General features: G+C 37.0%; 1 protein-coding gene across 1 annotated transcript in view; it reads left to right on the top strand.

Annotated features, from left to right (window-relative positions):
* STARD9 (StAR related lipid transfer domain containing 9) overlaps positions 1-19758 on the top strand; it is a 92013-nt gene that overhangs the window by 45825 nt on the left and 26430 nt on the right. The window contains exons 10-21 of the mRNA XM_085062289.1: positions 728-795; positions 1767-1864; positions 2084-2284; positions 2671-2768; positions 4520-4597; positions 5367-5441; positions 5932-6111; positions 9790-9841; positions 10731-10868; positions 11692-11774; positions 12792-12895; positions 15100-15147. Coding sequence (XP_084918415.1) covers positions 728-795; positions 1767-1864; positions 2084-2284; positions 2671-2768; positions 4520-4597; positions 5367-5441; positions 5932-6111; positions 9790-9841; positions 10731-10868; positions 11692-11774; positions 12792-12895; positions 15100-15147 — 1223 coding nt within the window. The remainder of the gene's footprint in view (positions 1-727; positions 796-1766; positions 1865-2083; positions 2285-2670; positions 2769-4519; positions 4598-5366; positions 5442-5931; positions 6112-9789; positions 9842-10730; positions 10869-11691; positions 11775-12791; positions 12896-15099; positions 15148-19758) is intronic.

Raw genomic sequence — 19758 nt, 5'->3', positions numbered from 1 at the left:
TGAGTGTTCACTGAAGTTTTTTGTTCCTTTGTGCAAGCTTATAGTCAGAAGTGATGCCAAATACTTTTAAAAGAAATGTTCTCAGTTGTAATCAGCCCTTTGAAATGCAATAACTCTTCTCGGATGCCATGAAAATTACATGTGAATATGTTTGAAGTTATGTTTTGTCACACTTGTTTAGGATTTTTAATTGAAGTACAGCATTAGTTTACAGCAAAATTTTGTATCTGTCCAGGTCTTCAGATGTGCTCATCTCTTTAGCATTTGGCATCCAGTACTCTCCCCGAGACAATGCAGCCTTTCTCTGGAGGAATTACATCCTTCCCTGGCAGGGAAGTCATTCAGTGATCCAATAGACCTTTTCTATCTCACACTTCTAACATCCTGTAATCACAGAACATTTTGGGATATTTTTCTTTAGTTTCACAAAAGACCTTTGGAATACATTAGTGGAAAATAACTCTGCAAGATCTGCAAGAAAGCCTTTCACAGTCGCTAGGCAGTAAAGTTTTTTTCAAGAGGAAATTGGCATAAGAGGGTAGTTTCTCTATGGGGTGAGAAAGCTGTTGAGTTAATGGTTTGAACATAGGCAGAGGGTCAAGGTCACAAACAAAGGCACTGAGACAGTTATATGTACAACTCAGCTTAAAACAAAAGAGCACATCAATTTTATTTTCATTCATTAATTAAGTGGTATAATCTTCCTTATTTATATTTTTCTCTTCAGGCTATACTGGAGAACAATCTTCCCTCTGAAATTGCAAGCAAGATCAACTTAGTCGACCTTGCAGGCAGGTAATGATATACTGAAGGGCAAAGGGGTAATTTCTCTGAAGATGCTGGCAGTACTGTCTTAAAAGATGAAGTTCAATATTTTTAAATTTCATTGAATTAACAGTAAGCCTGACTTTCTTATAAAGTAACAGGGAATATTAAGCTAATGGTGTCTTTGTCATCAGTTCTTCTGTACTGGGTATTAGTTTTCAATGGGGAAGGGAATTCCTGGGTCCTCAGATCCAATCTTGTGCTGTCATATACATTTAAGGTAATTCCATTCAACTCTATATTCTTATTAAGTGGCTCTTCCAGTAGCTATTGTTGGAATTAATAAATCTGAGCTTGAAAAAAGAGGGAGAAAAAAGGAATGTGTTCATCATGGCTGCCTAGCATGGGCAGGAGAAAATCATCTAATCTCCCTATTTATGTTGTCCATATTCCAAAAGTTCATAAGTCTCTGATCCTTGCTGTGCAGTGAGGATCCAGTGAGGAACATGTGGTTGTGCTGGATGTGACAGATAACAGAAAGATGGAAGTTGTGCTGGAGAGTTACAGAACAGTTAGAGAAAATTACTTTATTTTCTCAAGAACATAAATTGGCATGCATGTATGGTCAGAGAAAGTGGTATTGAGGGAATATGCAGACTTTTGTATGGAGCCAGTCTACCCTTGTGGAGTTGTGAAATGTATGTTGGTTTTTTAAATTCTGAACCACTGTGATTGGGTTGCCCAGTTCAGACTTGAATTGATGTTTTGGTGAGTCTTTAAGAGTGTCTTGTACCAACAGCCTTTGTTTGTGGCTGTTTGGCCTTTCTGAAGTAGAGGGCAATTAAATATTAAATGCATATGGGTTTTTATAATTGAAAAGCTCATAATTTCTGTTTTCTTGTTTTGCTTGAAAATACAAAGTGTTTTCATATTGACTGTATTTTAATAATTCAGCATGTTTGTTTATTTTGCATTGTCTTTTTCATGTTTGCATACTACAGTGAAAGAGCTGATCCCAGTTACTGTAAAGATAGAATTACTGAAGGTGCCAATATTAACAAGTCATTAGTTACACTTGGAATTGTCATATCCACTTTAGGTAAGCTCATTAGTTCTTTATATTGATGGCTTGTGATAAAAGCATATGACTCACTCACCATGTGTTGAGCCTTAAAATTTATTTGCATTTACACCGAAAAGCTCAACGGAGCAGCTGTGTGGTGTCTTCACAAACTATAATGACTTCTAAGAAAATTAAGTAGCCATGACTGCAAAAAAAATAACCCCGTTCCTGATCTCTGTGGTATTTCTCCTTCAGCACAAAATTCTCAGATGTTCAGCAGCTGCCAGAGCATTAACAGCATCACCAGTGAAGGGGAGGGCAGTCATGTGGACAGTCCTGCCTCGGGCAGTGCCAGTGGGAGCAGGCGGCCGGCTTACATCCCCTACCGTGACTCCATCCTCACCTGGCTGCTCAAGGACAGTCTGGGGGGCAACTCCAAGACCATTATGATTGCCAGTGAGTTTCGTTTCTGTTAATTGTTCAGCATTTTGCACTGTCTTGTGCCTTTAATGTATGCCTCAACTGCAGCGGAGAGACAGCTCTATCACTTAGAATCTGTCCTTGTAAAGATTTTCATAAATACTTCATAGAATAATCAAGAAAATGAAAAGGGTGATTGTGCATGACGTTTAGGAATCTTACCAAGGTCAGAGCTTTGATTTTAAGTGACTTATTCAGTATAAATTCAAGCTGGAGAAGGCATTCTCTGTGACTTTAATGAAGTAACCCTAGGGTTATTTTTTGGTTTCCTTTTTTAAAGAAGCAAGATTAAAAAAAAAAATCACTTTTTGAAAAGTAACTTAATGCTTTCTAAAGTTGTGTTATATGTTTTCTCTCTGTAGCTATCTCACCTGCCAGCTCCAGCTACAATGAGACCATGAGTACCTTGAGATATGCTTCAAATGCCAAAAATATTATTAACAAGCCTAGAGTAAATGAGGTGAGGCCCTGAGTTCTGCCTAAGTTAGCCTATGTAGTAACAATTTGTCTTCTTTGCAATGCACAAAACAATGAAGCCTTTAAATACATGGGAATAATTCTGGCCACAGAACCTGAGTTTCATTCATTACCTGTACTAAGAATGAGCTCTGACTTCATGACAGATTCATTTGATTGTGCAGAGGCCCTTCGCAGGCTGCACAAGTTATAAGATGGCAGAGTATTAAGGGGAGAGTCTGGTGCTGCATTGGAGGCCTGAATTCTTTTGCTGCCCCTTCTGTGCCATTCTTGTTCAATGCTAGATGTTCCAGATGCTTAAAGCAAAATTTCAATGTGTGGTTTTTTTCTCATTTTCCACCCTTACCCTCAGTCCACATTTATCAAATGTGGAAAACATAAGCTCTCTCAGTCAGACAGTGTTAAAACAGGCTGCAGGTTTTAGATATTATAGTCATAAGAACCAGCATTAGAAATAATCCACGGGGAAATGCGTAATTCTGTCTGTATTCACAGCAAGATTCAAGCAGCACATACTAATCTGGATCTACAGTCACATATGCTAGAAATATAAAACTCTTGAATTGCTGCTCTTTAACTGAGCATTCTAAACCTGCAATTCTGCATGAGGCTGCCATTAGACGTGATCACATCACTTAAGGACTGAATCACAGTGCATCCATTTAAGAAATACACAGTGAATTTAGGTTTCAAAAAAGTCTTGATTCCATTAATTTCCTAATCTTTAATCAATTGACTTTACAGCTTTAGTAGTATTCTTTTGTGATTTGGCATGAGTGTATCAAGATTTTTGTTTGTAGATAAAAGTATAGAATCTTAGAGATGTACTTCACTATTTGCTTTCCTAACAACACTCCATTAAATTTGGGCAGGAGGAAATCCTTCTAATCCTAGGTTTACCAAATTTAATTTGCATCTGAATTACCAGTGCCTATAAGTAATTTTGAGACATCAATAGTAGCAGAAATAGCATGCTTGGTTTTGCCAGCAGCAGTTCTCAGCTGTGTCAAGTTAAAGTCACATAAACACTTCTGGGCAAGTCTCTTGTCACATACAGCCTCTCAGCCTCCCAGCTTGTTTATCCATCACTCTCTTGCACAGCCCATGCTAGACCTTTAACCCCACCCCTTCATTCTTCTTGCCCTCACTGCAAATTGACCTGGCAGCCCAGAGGAAGCTGATTCTTGACTCAAGAGTTTCCCTGAACTGTCTGTAAAAGCTGTTTTCCAGAAACTGCCAGTGCAGAGATGTTTACTCTGAAAGTGAGACAAATTCCTCTGTACAAGCAGGCAGGAAATTCTTTATGTATCAGGTATAAGAGCTTTTAATACCAGCCTTGATGACATTCTGACTTAGGCTCCTCTGGTCAGATTTTATATAGCAGCATTAAATAAAAGCATCTTTCTGATGTGGTGTAATTATTTTGAAAGTAATTCCTTAAAAGCAGTGATGTATCCAGCTAGTCTTGATGGGAACAAATGCTATGGTAGGTCTGTGTTCAGAAGAGAGATGGAGCAAAGTTTACAGGAAAAGGGAATTTATGGAAGATGGGAACCACCTGTCCCTAGGCAGTACATCCCAGGGGTCTGGCAGAGTGAAGCAAGGAGCGCTGCAGGCAAGGAGTTTGCCTGTCCTCCTCTCTTCCTGTGTGTTGGAATATCTCCACATTGATTTCTTTAGCTAGAATTTTTTTAAGACTGATTTTTTCCAATAGTCTGTGTCTCAATGTTTCAGGATGCAAATGTGAAACTGATCAGAGAACTGAGAGAAGAAATTGATAGGTTGAAAACTATGTTGATGAGCTTTGAACTGGTATGTAGCAACGTTTCCCTACTGGAGCTTTTTAAGCTGCTTTAGGTAACTTACTTTCATCTCATCTGTCTATCTTTCCATGTTTATTGTAACTGGAGAGAAATTAAACTGTTCTCTGGGTGATTTATTATAAGGTTAACTGCTTTTCTGTCATTTCTCCTCTCTCTGTCACTATATTGATGAACCTGAAGTAGTCATATGATGATTCAAAAGGATTTCCTTGCCTGTCTTTCATGAAGTTGGATGGTTTACCTGTCCAGAAATACCATGAAATCAAAATACTTTATTTTTAAGGGTATGGAACTCCAAGAGAGTTATTGATGTAATTTTCCTGCCAGACTCGTGACCTCAAAAGTATGTTGGAGTTTTCACACTGTCTGCACACTCTTTCCCTCCAAAAAAGTTGTGAACATCTGTGAGCCCTCACAATACAGCTGACATCCCTGATGGTTTTCTCTGTTGGAATAATAAAAATAGTGTCTCGCTTTTCCAAACCATGGAGAGAATGTTTTGCTGGGAGAGACAGGAACTACACTCCAGGATTTATTTACCCAGAAGTATCTCTCTTTTATTGCTTTTTCACCAGTTCTTTACCCCAAAAAATTGCATGCAATATCTAGATGGAGGCTAGATGCTGGAAGGCAGCATGTGTATTTTGTCTTTCCTTCTCTTGACTTCATCACCTTGAAATGCTGGAGAGTGAAAGAACACGCCTGCCTGTTGTGAATGAGAAAACTAACGTAGATCTTCGTGGCTGTTGTTTTTACAGAGGAATTCCAGTCCCTCTTGGAGTGATGACAGGGATGGAAATCTGACTGAGCTGGTCCTTCAGAATGAGATGAAGGTGTGTTACTTGTAACTCTCTCCTGTTCCACTAGGCCAGGGGAATAGCACTGCTGTAGTTGTGAAACTACAGTGAAAACTTTTTTGTCTTAATCCTTTCCTTTTTGTTCTGCAGATGCAGGAAACTGCCATCTTTAATGCATGTTGAGTGTGCTCAATTTGTGACAAAAGTCTTGTCTCCTTAATGGGAAACAGTCCATTGTGTATCACTAAGTCTGCCCAATCTACCCCTTGTTTGAAAGCTCTCTCAATATATCACAGTAATTCATTGTACAGAGTCTGTCCCTTCTAACATAAACTCCAATTTATTCAAATTAAATTATTGTGCACTTACCAGAATTACTGAGAATATTTGATCACTGGTAACCTGGAAAGGTTTTGCAGACCTTAAGTTTTGCCCAAAGACAGGCAAAACAACTTGTTAACTTGATCAAAAAGAAAAATTAGCCTGCTTAGTAAGTGAAACAGATCTCTCCCCTGTGTTCTTTAAGATTGAGCGATTGACCAAAGACTGGACAAGTAAGTGGACAGACAGGAAAGCCATCATGGAAGAATATAGTGTGGACATCAACAAGGAAAAAGCTGGAGTAACAATAGATTCTAATTTACCTCATCTAATGGCCATGGATGATGATATCCTCAGCACAGGAGTGGTGCTGTATCATCTCAGGGTGAGATATGGTCACTTGTCTTATTTTACCCTTTAATTTGAAACTATTTGTTTTCTTTGGAAATGGAGGGTGGTTGGGGTGACATTACAGCAACAGCTATCAAAAAACTATTTGATATTGTATTACAAGAAAAACAAAATACTCAAATTAGACATTAGTAGTTTGTCTGCAAAGCATGAGGACAGTTATGTGTGCATGTATGTGGAAGCATAAAGGATGGTGCTTAAAGTATACTAGACATAGTGTTCCAAATTTTATTGTGCATTTGTATACTTAAGACTGGAATATTTGTATATGTGTAGATAGAAGTAAGCTTTAACAAACAAAAGCTCACTTTGGCAGTGACTTCTGTGTATTGCTTTCAACCCTACCAGATCTGCCAAGTAGATATCAGGTATGTAGCATGAAGGCTAATTACCTGTGATCCTGCTTGAGTGGCTATTTTTGAAGATCAAGTAGAACTCCTGGCCTCACAGATACTGTTCTGTTGTGTAGCTCCTGATTTAAGGCAAAGTTTTCTCCAGGAAACTTCCATAACATTGTGTGTATATTACTGCACATTATGGCATATGGTGTGCATGGCTGGGTCAGTTTTTGTTTTTTTAATAACTCAGTGCTAAGCCAGACTTTAACGTTTTTAACGTTGCTTAAATGAATGGGAATTACTGAAATATTGAAGCTGCTTAATGTGAAAAGAATGTTGGATGGGCACCTCTACAGATGTGCACTCATTGCCAAAACATATGTTAAACACAGTTGAAAATCATGTATCTGTCTACTAATTAAAAAAAAAAATCTATATAGATTTTGTGGTAATTGATATAGTTTAAGGACACAGGATTTTTTTATTCCTCTTAAAAATGACAACAAATATTTAGAACAGAAATCCTGCTGTTCTTCTATCATGTTGAAAGAGAAATTTAACTTATTTTTCTCATGCCAGCACGAAGAAATTGCACCATGTAAGAATTGGGGACTAAGTATTTATGTCGAGTTCTGATCAACATACAACTTCAACTACTCAACCCTCTATTAACATTAAATATTTATTGGAAACAACTGCTACTGCTTAAATGTTTCTCTGTTATGTGCCATTTTGGAAAGAGCAAATATTTTCCCATACTAATTTTGACAACACCTAAAATTTAAATATATTCATTTTAATGGCATAACCTGGTTTGACTTCACCTTCTGAAGTCATTCATGACTCTGTCACACTAACATCTTTGTCCCTTCTTTCTTTGCTTCTAGATGCTGCCTTTTCTTTTCTTTGTGCTTTACATCTTTTAGTCTCTGGTGTCTGTTACCTTCATCTGAACAGCAAGAAGGTAAAACATTAGTGGTTCTTCACCAGTTAGGGCTTTAACATGTAACAGCACTTACTGTACTTCTGAAGACAGGTCACAGCAGCAGTTTTCAGATCATGCAGAATAAATATTGTGTTACTCTTTTAGTCATCTGATATTTCATAGTATTAATTGTGCTAATCGATGCTGTGCCTACACTTAATTTTCTGGCTTTCATTAATAAAAGATGTATGTTTTCCTATGATTTAACTGACCGTCTTTGCTTAAGAATATTAAATTTGTTTATTGTTTTAATAAAAGGTGTATTTCATAACTTTTTTTGAAAGTCAGAGTGCTCCCAAAAGCAAAGGGGCAAAGCAGTCTTACTCTTCGTGGTTCTGTAATTTACCTGGGAAATTCTACCCTTAGTCATGAGACATGGCCAGGAGAGGTAACAGTTAAAAACACTTCAACAGAAGTGAAGATGTGTTGTGATGTGCTAAGATCAGGTTGTGCAATCATTTCATCTGAAACATCTTTCACATTTTCAGGTGGAATACTCAATATTAAATTAGAAAAGACTATAAATATTACAATTATTAGCTCAATAATAGCATTTTATAAATTAAATAAACGTGGTCTGGGGTTATGGTTATTTTTGTTTCCTCAGGTTGAGTTAATTTGCTTGTATTGTATGTGTACTCTTGGTCTCATCTGCAATTTTTAGTTAGATTTAAACTTACCCAGAATCACTCCACCAACTGGGATACTATTGTGAATTTCCTGAACCAATACTGCTGTAATACACTTTTCTGAATTAAATTGAATTACCAGAGAGTTAGTTCAGCAACTTGGAAAAAGCTTATTTTGGAATTACAATAACTATTTCTTTGCTTAATGAAAAAGATAATTGGTAAAGAGTTTTTTTAGGAGTTGGTTTACTTCTCTTTGTATGAAATACATGTTGCTAACTCCCTTGATTGAGTAATGCAAGTCAAAGGCCACATGGACCATAAGTTTGCTAGAAGTTGTGACCAACACAGGTTGATATTTTGCAGCTGAGTCTGCTGAATTTTAAGCTGCCTTGTACCTTGGTAGTTACTCCAAAGCAGAGGCACAATCCATTTTTCAGCCTGTCCAGCAAATGGAGTCTCAGCAGGGCTCATACCTGAGGGATCTGTTAGTTGGTTCAGATAGCTGAGCTCTGCGAGGAGCTTTGAGATAACAATTCCCTTTCTGTCCAGTGCACAAAACCACTATGATTTACCCATAATTAATCATAACTGGGTCACCTTGAAGTAGTGCACAGCTTCTGTTTTCCCAGTCTTCAGGCTTCTGATTACTACTTCTTGCTTCATCTTTAAATCTAGGTTTTACAATATGCTTGGAGCAGAGAGCATATTCCATGTGTTCTAATTTGAATACAAAATCACATTGTTTACTGTTCATAATTAATTTTAATATAGCTGAAAGGCTTGCCACTAAAGTAATTTTCAAGTGCATTTACTAATCACTTTACCATAATCAATTACAGTGTCTCTTTGGAACTGGGAAATTATCTTGCTTTGTTTTCCTAAGAAAAAGTATAGAACTGGTAATGGAAAGTAACAGACAGATAGTAAATTAATGCCTTTATTTGGTGAATTTTTTCTCTTGGTATTGTTTAAATTACTCTTTTTGTTGGTATTTGCAGGCAACCATAAAAATACTGTCTCGCTTCCATTGCCGACCCATAATATGGTTTGAGTCTTCTTGTTCTGGAGACTTTTGTTTCTAGGCAGTTCTTTTCTTTGAAGTTATTGAATCTTCAAGTTTGGGAACTTGCCCATATACCATAAGCACCAGGAAGACCTTTCACAGATGTCACTTAAGTTTCAGAAAAAAGTTCTTGCTTAGTAGTTAGATTAAAGAGTTCATAATCTATGTCAAAGTACCCTTACAAATTAGGAATTTGGTTACTTTTAAATTTGAAATGCCTGGTTAACTGAATATACATTTTGCAGCTTCTTTCTTTCTGCATGGATATTTATTAAATAATTATCTCGTTTCTGCAAACAGCAAGTCTGACTGTAAAAGTTCAAAGCATCAGGATGTGTGTTCATATTCAAAATATTGGTCTCAAGCACAGTCCAGAAGTCAAACGCTGGGAGTTACTTTATCTGCTGCAGTCATAGAAGCTGACATATCTGCAGGATGAAGAGGAATTGTAACACTGTGGGGGACAGTGGGCTGAAATATTATGAAGTACATAGCATTTGCTTCAAGCAATCCAGTCATTCAGAGGCAATTTATTTTAAGTACTTGCTAAAATGATGTACCAAAGCTTTTTAAATTAGTATATACTGTCTGCTTTCCATAACCAACTTTTAAATTAGTTCTTTTCTTGTTTTAGGAAGGAACAACCAAAATTGGAAGAATTGACTCAGACCAAGATCAAGACATTGGTAAGAGAATGATATTACGATTTATTTTGTGATATGGTCAGGTCAAACCAACAGGTTTACATTTGTCATGTGTAATAGCTAGGCAGTGTTTCTATTTGCCAGCTTTCTTTATTGAAGAAGGTAAGCAGCAGAGACTAATTATTAAAGTTTGCTAAAATATACTATTTTTTGTTTAAGAGGTTTAAAAGTCAGTGGACTTGACCTAATTGAGATCTCTTCAGAATTTTCTTCCCACTTGTAAAATGCTACACTAGAGTTTAAAAATACCTTCATCTTACTTCCAAATTCTCAGATGTTCTATCCTAAACTAGTGGCACAAGTGATCAAAAGACATTGAAAATGCTTTTCAACTCTACATGTCCAGAGTATTTTAGATATAAAATCCGAATTACTGAGAATATATCTTATTTTATTTAATTTCTGCTTTTAATTTTAGTAGTCAATCTCAGGAGCTAGATACTATCATACAGCCCTGAAATTTTATAGTGAAATTGGAAAATTTGTGAAATCTCAACTTTGGTTAAGTTCTGCTAAGCTTAATTAAGTTTGATTATTTTCTGCCAGTAGATTAGTGAATTATAAACAATAATTGCCATAATTGCATTAAGAAAATTCAACATAATAGAAGAATTTGCACATCAACTCACAAATCAGAAAGTGATATATAGTTTTCCAGTACCAGAAAAAAAAAGAAACAATCTCACTATTTTCAATGGTGAGGTTTTTGTGTGATTAACAGACTAGCAGGATTTAATCTCCTTGTTTCACACATGATTTAGTTCTCGGGTATGAAGTAGCAATGGTGTCAAACAGTGTGTGGTGCTCCATTCTGAGGAAAACAGGGCAAACCCAACCCCTCCAACAAGCGAGATAAATCTCTGTGTTGCAGTTTTGCAGGGACAGTGGATTGAAAGGAATCACTGCATGATAGACAACCACTGTGGGATTGTGACCCTGCGAGCAGTTCCAGGTGCACACTGCTCAGTGAATGGGTGTGAGGTGTCTGGGTCATGTCGTCTGTCACAAGGTAAGGCTTTTTTTTGCTGTGAATGCTGCATTATAATCACCTTATCACTGCAGTTTGGATCAAGAACTTGTGGAACTCGAGCAGATCTAAGAAAGACATCTCTCAGCCTGCTGCCAGCTCCACAAGGTTTGATCCATGGCTAGAGCTGGGACAAATAAATTAAGTACCCCACAGAAGTGAAATTAAAACAGTGGTGACAGGATTCCAACTCCTTTTGGCAGCAGTAGTCTGTAGGTTTCTGGAAAGGGAAGACGTAGTCAGAGACACTATTGTGGAAAGTAGTGGAGGCTGGCTCTAAGCCAGCTGGCCACTGCAAGGGTTTTCTGGCAATTATGTAATATGGTTGAAATGACCTTCAGCTTTTTCACAGTGTGTTTAGGTGGAAGCTGATAGCCACCAAGTCATAGGCTGTGATGAATGAATTCAGATTAAATGGATCAGACTTGCATACTTTTAGGTTGTTTAAAGCAACAGTCCAGTTTTTGGGAACTTGCAGTGTTTCAGACTCTTAAAAATATAGGGTAAAAACAAGTTTTCAGCAGTAGGTTGCCTGTGATTTTGGCATGAAGTCATCTTGGCCTTTAATATGGACAGGGAATTTACGGCTATGTTTAGTCTGCAGAGATCTGCAAGATTAGTTTGCTTGGATGTTGTCATTGCAGATTGATAACTCTGCCATTCCATGGGGGCAAATATTAAAAATTGTTCTCTGTTCTGTGATGCTCAGAAAGCTGTTGGTGAGAATTTTTTTTCTTAACATACTATTCTAAAGTAGTTTGATGAATTATGTCTCTGTAAATGTCTAATTATTTTGTTTTCACAGGGGCCCTTGTTGTCCTTGGCAAATCTCATAAGTTTAGGTTCAATCACCCAGCAGAAGCTGCTATTTTAAGACTGAGAAGATCAGTAAGTTCTAAAACTGTTTTTCTCTCCTGATTTTTCTCTTTTTTCCCTTTTTTTTTCTTCTTAAAAGCCAGTCTGATAAAGATAATATTTCATTTCATCATCATATTCACTTCCTTCATTTCCTCCATCTAATGGTCTGTAATGACACTAAACCTTTTGTGGGAGGACACTAGCACTTTCAGATATGCTTAGCAAAAGATGATGCAGATCACTTGAATAATTTAGTGTTTCCAATATCTAGTCATGACTACAGTAGGATTGAAATAAAAAGGCAGAATGCTGCAGTGAAAAGACCAATTAAGAGTCTTTCCACATTTGGTAATTTCCTGAGTTGTCTTCTTTCTCTGTCATTTCCCTGTGTCGAATGAAGTCTGCTAGAAGAAATGGAAAATTTATGGGATTAAGTACTTAAGTATTGTTTACTCTGAAAACAGTTAATTATTACATACATCAGAAATAGATAAAATATTTCTTGGTATGTTAAGCTCAGGAACTAACTAATGTAAGATATTATTTAGTTAGCTAGTTCAATAATATTTAAGCAATGAGATAGTTCTTAAAATGACTGACAAATATAACTAAAAAACCTAACTTAAATGAGAAAATTTATCTTTTTTAGGAGTTCGCCATGTTATCAACTGACACTGGCAAGACTATACCTTTTAAAATGGATTTTCATTTAGTAACATTTTATACTTTCCACTCTTCTGTCTTTTTGTACTCACTTTGAGATGAGGGGCTTAACTTCTGTTTGTTTTCATTCTTAATTTCTTGATTAGTGAAACATTAAAATACATTAAAATAGAGCGGCAGAAAGAGATGTACTCAGTAACAAATACTTAGCAATTTTGCTAATTATCAAAGACTAAGCAGAAGTGTAAGTGAGATTATAAACTCACATGGGAGGAATTATGCAGCCTTGCACACAATAGTCAATGATGCCCGTACTAATGATGGAAGTCCCTGGGTTGCTGTGATTTTTTTTAATTCCCGTCTTATGTTGTGTGCTTTCTGTAGATTAATGAAACCTCACCCTCTCTGAGTTGTGGAGCTTTGGACTGGCTCAATTTGGATGGAAGTTGCACCAATTCTCCACACTATATCCTTTCTTCTCTTTACAAGTAAGTTTAAAACTAGGAAAAAAGCAACTGAACGAACAATTTCTCTTGTGGGATGATTTCTGAAATAAAGGACTTGGTTCAAACAAAAGTAAGCTGTATACAGAATAAGTCCCATCATGTTTTTAAGTGAGCAAATAAAAATGTAAGAGAAAATACATTGGCCAACCAACTAATATAGAGCATTGAGATATGCAAGCAACAAACCTGAAAAATTATTTGTTGATGCTCAATTAAGAAAATGCCTCGGATGAGACTGTCAGCCAGCCTTATTAATTCAGTTCACTTGGACATCTGCATTACAGCTGTTTTGATTTACAGCTAATCTATAATTTTTACAATATTATTACTTCTGCACAGAATGGACTTTTCAGGATATGATTTAGCCAAGGTAATTATTATCAATTGACTTTCTCTGCTAATTTGTTGTGGAAATCAGAAGGTTTGTTCATAAATTCCCTGTAGTTCAAGTCCTCATTGAGCCCTTCATCTCAGAAAGCCAACGTGATTCCCTGTTTGTTTTTTTTCAACTGAGCAATTTATAAGGCATATACTGCTGTCAAAGTGTTGAAGAGCTGTTCGTATTCTGTATTTAGTGTGCTTTTATGGCAGAGCCTTTCTGAAAGGGAAAGGATTGGTGAGATGAAGACAGTGATTAATATGTATCAGGAAAATTAATTGAGATTTGTTCTGTGGTTCAGTTAATAACATTGAAAATAGAATATTACAGAATTAAATGTAATTGGGTTCTTTTTTAATTCCTCTCAGCCTGGCACATTCATTCAACCTATTAAAGGCAAGAAACAGTCATCTTCTCATTCATATCTGTTGATGGTTCTGCTTCTTGCTAGAGTGTTTTTGGTATGGTAACATACTGGGGATCTTTTAGCTCTTTCTAGAGGAAGTATCTCATTTTTGTATGGATAAAATATTATATCTGTTTTGAATATTTTTCATGCTTCTAGTCAAGTGGCTTGCTTTCCACCTTGGATACTGTGGTTTGATATGTTCTCTTTAATGTATCTTATCTCTGCATTTGCTTTTCATTTGCTGCAGGGATACCTGTCTATATAAAATGTTATTTCATTTTGTTTCTTTACTGAGGACCATTTTACACATCATTGCTATTATTTTCTTAGGAAAAATTATAAAGAATTTTAAAAATAAGTGTTTGTGTAATGACCTTCAAATCTATACACCAAGGTGCTCTTTATGTTGGTAAAAACATTAGTTGTGGAGCTCTTGTCACAGAAGTTTTTCGATGATTGTAGAAAAACCTGAAGAAATCCAGAAGCATTATGAACAGTTTATCACAAATTTGCACTTAGATTTCCTCTTTTTAACCTGACAAAACTGCAGAACGTTTCTGATTGATTTTTTTTTCCAGACCATGTTCAGATAGAAGATTTGTTTGTGTTGATTCATTTTTTAATCACTTGGACAGGATATTGCAAGCATATTAAATTGCTTAAAGTTACCCTCATGATTACCTAGACAGTATCAGATGGTTACTTCAGTAAAAATTTAAAGCATTATGGTATTGCATTTGCTTGGGTTTTATCTATGTCCACCTCTTACAGAAATGAGCTATAAACTATGTCTAATAATAATTGTTTTTCACCTTACATAATCCAGTGGTACTTTATCCTTTTGAATAGTTCTTTGGCATAGGTAAACTGAATTGATCCACTCAGCCTTCCTTTGCAGTAACCTGTGAGTCTGTATTTCTGTACAGACAAGGAGTTTTGCTCATGGAGGGGGTTATGGTTAGGACATTTTGCCTAAAGTCTATGTTATAAGAGTAGCATTTATATATGCTCTCTCATGAAGAAAAGTCAATGTCAAGTACTAAAAGGTGTGTGTGAGGTACTTTGCAAACCATAATACAGGACTAAGTGGACTGCAGGGAGTGTTTATTTGATCACCAGTAAAAAGTCCACCCTAATGCAGGGTCTTGTCTCTGTCGGAAAGAGATGCTTAGAACAAAACACAAGAAGAGGGAAAGCTCTATGTGTGTTTGTCTTTGCCCCCCTCTCCCTTGAAAGTTATTGGTGCTCTCCCTGGTGCTAGCAATCTGCACCTTGGAGTCTTCCTCTACTGAAAATTGCAATTTAAAAAAATTACATCTCTGTGTAAAATAGGCTTCAGTGAAGTTTTCTTGCCTTTTTTCCCAAAATATTTATGATTTCCTATTTTTATTTTTGCAGTCAAAAATGTAGAAACTGTGAAGAAAACAAATGTTCTCTTCAACTAAGGTAAGAATGTTAATGTGTCAAAATCATGCTGAAATTTTTGACACTTTTAGCTTTGCCTTTCTCCAGTGCTACACTGATTTCCTCCAGAAGAGATGAAAATTGACTTTAAGCTTTAATTCAAACAATTTTATCATATTTGAACAAGAATCTGTACATGCAGCTGAGTTACAGGCAAGGCTCTGCAACCATGTTCTTTCTTCATATGAGGTCTTGTGCAAATGGTTTGCATCTTCATTGCATGTGTAGCCTGCATTTAAAAGCTGTAACTAGAGTGAGGCTTACTCTGAAGTTGCCACCAATTTCCAGCATATAAGAACCCTAAATGTATTAGATTTTATGCCAGTAGTAGGTACTGGGAATACTCATTAGTATTTTGAAAACTGCGTAGACGAATTAGGTTCTCTTCTGGTGAGAATAAAATAGCTTTAGGGAAGAGTAAAAATATTAAATTCCTGGTGTAGTGCATGGTTCATTCATGCAAAGAAGCATTGGAGCTGCAAACAGAAATAATTCAGAAATAGTTGAGTTTCCATGGGGCCAAGTACATTTTTCATCAAGAAATTATGGTACTTTGCTTTCTTCTAGATTTTTTTATTTCAGATCACATAATTATATATATTACAGCAATGATTATTAATGATGTTAGTCTTACCTCCCATGCTGTCAGTATGATGATGTTTTTCTCATCTGCCTTCTTGGGTTGAATTACTGGTTCAACCTGTAATTGCAAATTAAAATATTTTGATAAATGCAAGGGCAAACAATTTTCTGCCATTGCACACAAGTATTAAAACTTTAGGCATGTTCTTGGAAAGGGTTTTGAGTCATTATGTCTTTACTTGGTTGCTTGCTCATGCAAGCTCATTGCTCTAGTCAGAAGAGCCCTTGCACTTCAAATTTTTGATGTTTGCTGTCAGCCAGCAAACACTCAGAAGGCTTGTGAATGGCACCAGTCATCATATTATAGCATCACCACAAATAAGTAAATAATAAAGGTCTTGCTCCTGCCATTGCCTTAATACTATACTGCATATAAATAAAAACTCTGATTTCATTGTCTTGCTGGTTTGTAAAAAAAACAAAAACCCACAGGAGTTTTTCCATTAGAGTTCAGTGGAATAGCAGTACACTGAATTAATTTTAGCTGCTTGGAACATGTTTAAATTCCCTTTCCTTGAAAATACCAACATTGTTAAACTGTGGGGAAAAAATCTAATACAGCATAACGCAACATATTTATTATTCTAATGTGGTATAGTTAACTTGTCCAACTAGTATCTGTAACATTCTCTGGGTTCTCACTAACAGCTTTCATTTGTAAATTTCAAAATACTCTACCAAAACACAAACAAAAAAAAAGGTTAAAGAAAACTTTTGTATCTCTTAAAAGATCCCTCAAATAATTCTGTTTAAAAGAGAAATGCACTGTATCAATTACAGCAACTGTACAACTTACAGCAGAATCATGTATAGTGGGCTAGCAGGGTAACTAACTAATTCTACATATAGAACTGACATTGTGAAGGGAAAACCTGTGTTAGCTGAACTGGAATTTAACAAGGCAGCATTGGCTTTTATTGGAAAGTGTGGCTGTCTTTTGCCTGTGACTCTGCCAAAGAGAAGCCTGGTTTAGAGATGTATTTAAAGGGGTGCCTTAAATAAGTCATTGCCTTACTGTTCTTTTAGGGGCTTAGGCAAAGAAGAAGAGGTTTTGCATGGAAAGGCTAAAAAACCAAAAAACCCACATAAAAAAGCACAGGTGTGCTAATCAGAAATCTAAATGATGTTATGTGATGGTAACTTCTGTGAAGGGGATTACTCTGTGTGCACATTGCCAAAGATCCCTTATTTCTAAAGCTTTCTGACTCTGCTGGCCATTTTGACTGATTTCTGGCTCCCACCTCCTGCCCATCCCTCCCCAAATTCTGCTTTGAATTCGGTGAGTGGCATTCCTTCGGGAGGCTGAAGGAGGTGATTACACAAGGTCTTTGTATCTCTTTCATTGCTCTTCCCTTTGCTTCAGGGAAGAGAAGGGATAGGTTTGGGCCTGAGTGCTGGGCAGCAGCAGATGTAGGATGCTGTGCAGCTGCGTGGTGCCTGGTGCTGTGTGATGCTCTGATCCCCTGCAGGAAGGGCCCCGGATTGGACACGGGGAGAGGGGGAGGATAGAGCTGGAGAAGGTGGGGGGAGTTGTGTAGATGTGTGTTAGTGGATAGGCTTGTAACTCTAACTTGTGACTGCTCTCAGTGTGCAGTTTGCAAGGGTGCAAAATGCCTCCCCAGCATATTTTTTTCTGCTTTATTTTTAACTCTTTTTCCCTTGGGAAAAATAATTTGTAAAAGACAAGTGGGACTTGAACACTGGGCAGGCAGAAAAATGGGGATGCTAACTTGACTGACGTTTTCCTTGAGAAAACTAGAAAATTTCAGCTTTTATCAAAAGTGATTATATTCCCAGGAGTTTCTCTATTTGAGCCTTAGGATTTTGTTGCAGCAGGTATTCAGCCTCACCACAGAGCTATTGCTGCCATAGTTACTGAAAGCTGCATTATGCTGTAGCAGCCGCCAGCCTCTGCATCAGCAGTGGAAGTGTTTGGGGAAGAGGGGAGGAGAATTGCACAATAGGATCCCAGAGAGCTGACAACAAAACCAGCTGGAAAAAAATGTGGATTTACAGATGGTTCATTTAGCGTGCATCGAGCAAACTTTGGAGAGAAAAATGAGATGGAAAAGCAATCCGGCAGAATCGGTATCATATGAACATTTTCTCAGTAATTTGTAATTATCTTTAGTTTAAGGTTGGTGTCTTTTTGTTGTCATTTTACTTGCAGCTTTTAAAGGCTTACTTGGAGGAGGGGTAACTGTTGACACTTCTTGCTGCATTCAGTACACCTAGAAATCTGCATGCTTTGATGAAATTCTCTGCAGAATTGCTTTTTTTTTTTTATATGCTGTATGCTAGAGTATGCTGGTCCTGTGAAACCAAAACTTCATGTATGTCTTGATACCTACAGAATGAAGCTGTTTCTCCTATGTTTGTCCTGAGGTTATATTATTTCCTGCTAGAACTGTGCTGGGTGTAGGTTGCTTATGTGGAAAAGCAGGAATATGAGCAACAGCACTCTGTGCTTGATTGCTGTATCTCATAGAATTCCACTGTTTCAAGTCTAAATGTAACAGTACTTCTAATTTAAGATGTTTTAGATGAAAAAAAAATGAGTGATCTCACCTACCTATTACAAAATTTGGCTAAATTCTTATGTTAACTGTTTTGAAACTTGTTTTACACAAACTGATTGTTCTTTGAATTGCTTATTAGGTGATTTAGCTATGAAGTGTGTGTGAATCTGTTATTTTCTTTCTGGGCCATTGTCATGTCATTTTTTAGCTTAGTTTATTGTGTTATTTCCACAAACCAGCAAAAGGTTGTGCTGACATGACAGAGCATGTTTGAAGGTAGAAAGGGAGCGTTCTGACTTCATGTTCTTGGTTTCAGCAGTTTCTGTGAGACACAGATCTGTATCCCAAAGCAGACAGTCATTCTGCTCTCACAGTCAGTGTCTCACAGCCAGAGGGAAAACATCCTCTTGCATTCGTGTATTATGTAAGTGGCTCTGCGTGAATTTTCATTATCTTTCTGTTCCACTTCAGAAAACTGTCTTTAAGAAGCAGCTTCACAAAAAGGTCTTCATTGTTCAGTCTCTGTATTCAGACCTGGCTTTATTGCTCTGCCTGGCTTTTGTTTTGTACTAGTAAAAATCAGGAGATGAAGCAAAGAGACACTGAAATAGCAGCAGAAGTACAATATGTATATATACTTTCAGCAACGGTATTTTATTACAGAAACTGTAGCCTTACAGAGGGAGAATTATACCAGCTAGCTGCATCACCTGAACAAAAGCAGAAATAATACTGCAGTGATTGCTGTGCTGTGTTAGTTTTTCCAAGGTTTAAAGTGAAGTATGGCTGTGCCTCCACAGTCAGCCTTTCTGGGGTGTAGTCATAGTATGGAACTGTGATTAATACCATCAGTTTGGCCTGCCTCATGTTCTGCTCTGAGCAAACACACATGGCTGTTGGAAAGGATCTCACCGTTTCACGTTAGTTCAGCAGAAAGCCATTACCACACACATGAGGGAATATGCTAGCGCTGCCGAGAGCAAACTGCACACAGCCACGTGCATTGTGTGGATTGCTTATTCTCTGATCCTTTATAATGGGGGGTGGAGTGTGCTTCTAGCAAGGTTGGAAAGTATGGGGAAAGCTTGTGACCCTCTCACAAGTGTAAACAGCTGTTACCTAACCACCCTTGCAAGCTTTGTTAGGTCTTTGGATTGGAATGCAATATTAAGTTGTTTCATTTACTTAGATGTTCTGGGTTTGAGTTTGTAAACAGTTTGAACTCTGATAAGTCAATTTTATGGAAAGGTTAGCTGAGAGCTAGAGGTCATGGTTAGAAAGAATGAGAGACATTTCATCAGAGGAATTTTATCTAGTTTTAGCAAACAGTTGCGGAACAAGAATTCTTTCTCTACTGTTTTAGTATCATGCTTCTTTTCAGCCTGCTGGCAATAATTTACTCAGTTTCCTCAGTATAATGCAAAATGATGCT

Source organism: Lichenostomus cassidix, chromosome 5 (genome assembly GCF_008360975.1).
Source record: "Lichenostomus cassidix isolate B80296 chromosome 5, HeHo_3.0, whole genome shotgun sequence".
Lineage (NCBI taxonomy): Eukaryota > Metazoa > Chordata > Aves > Passeriformes > Meliphagidae > Lichenostomus > Lichenostomus cassidix.
Note: the sequence above shows the minus strand (reverse complement) of the source record. Positions and strands in the feature narration are given on the sequence as shown.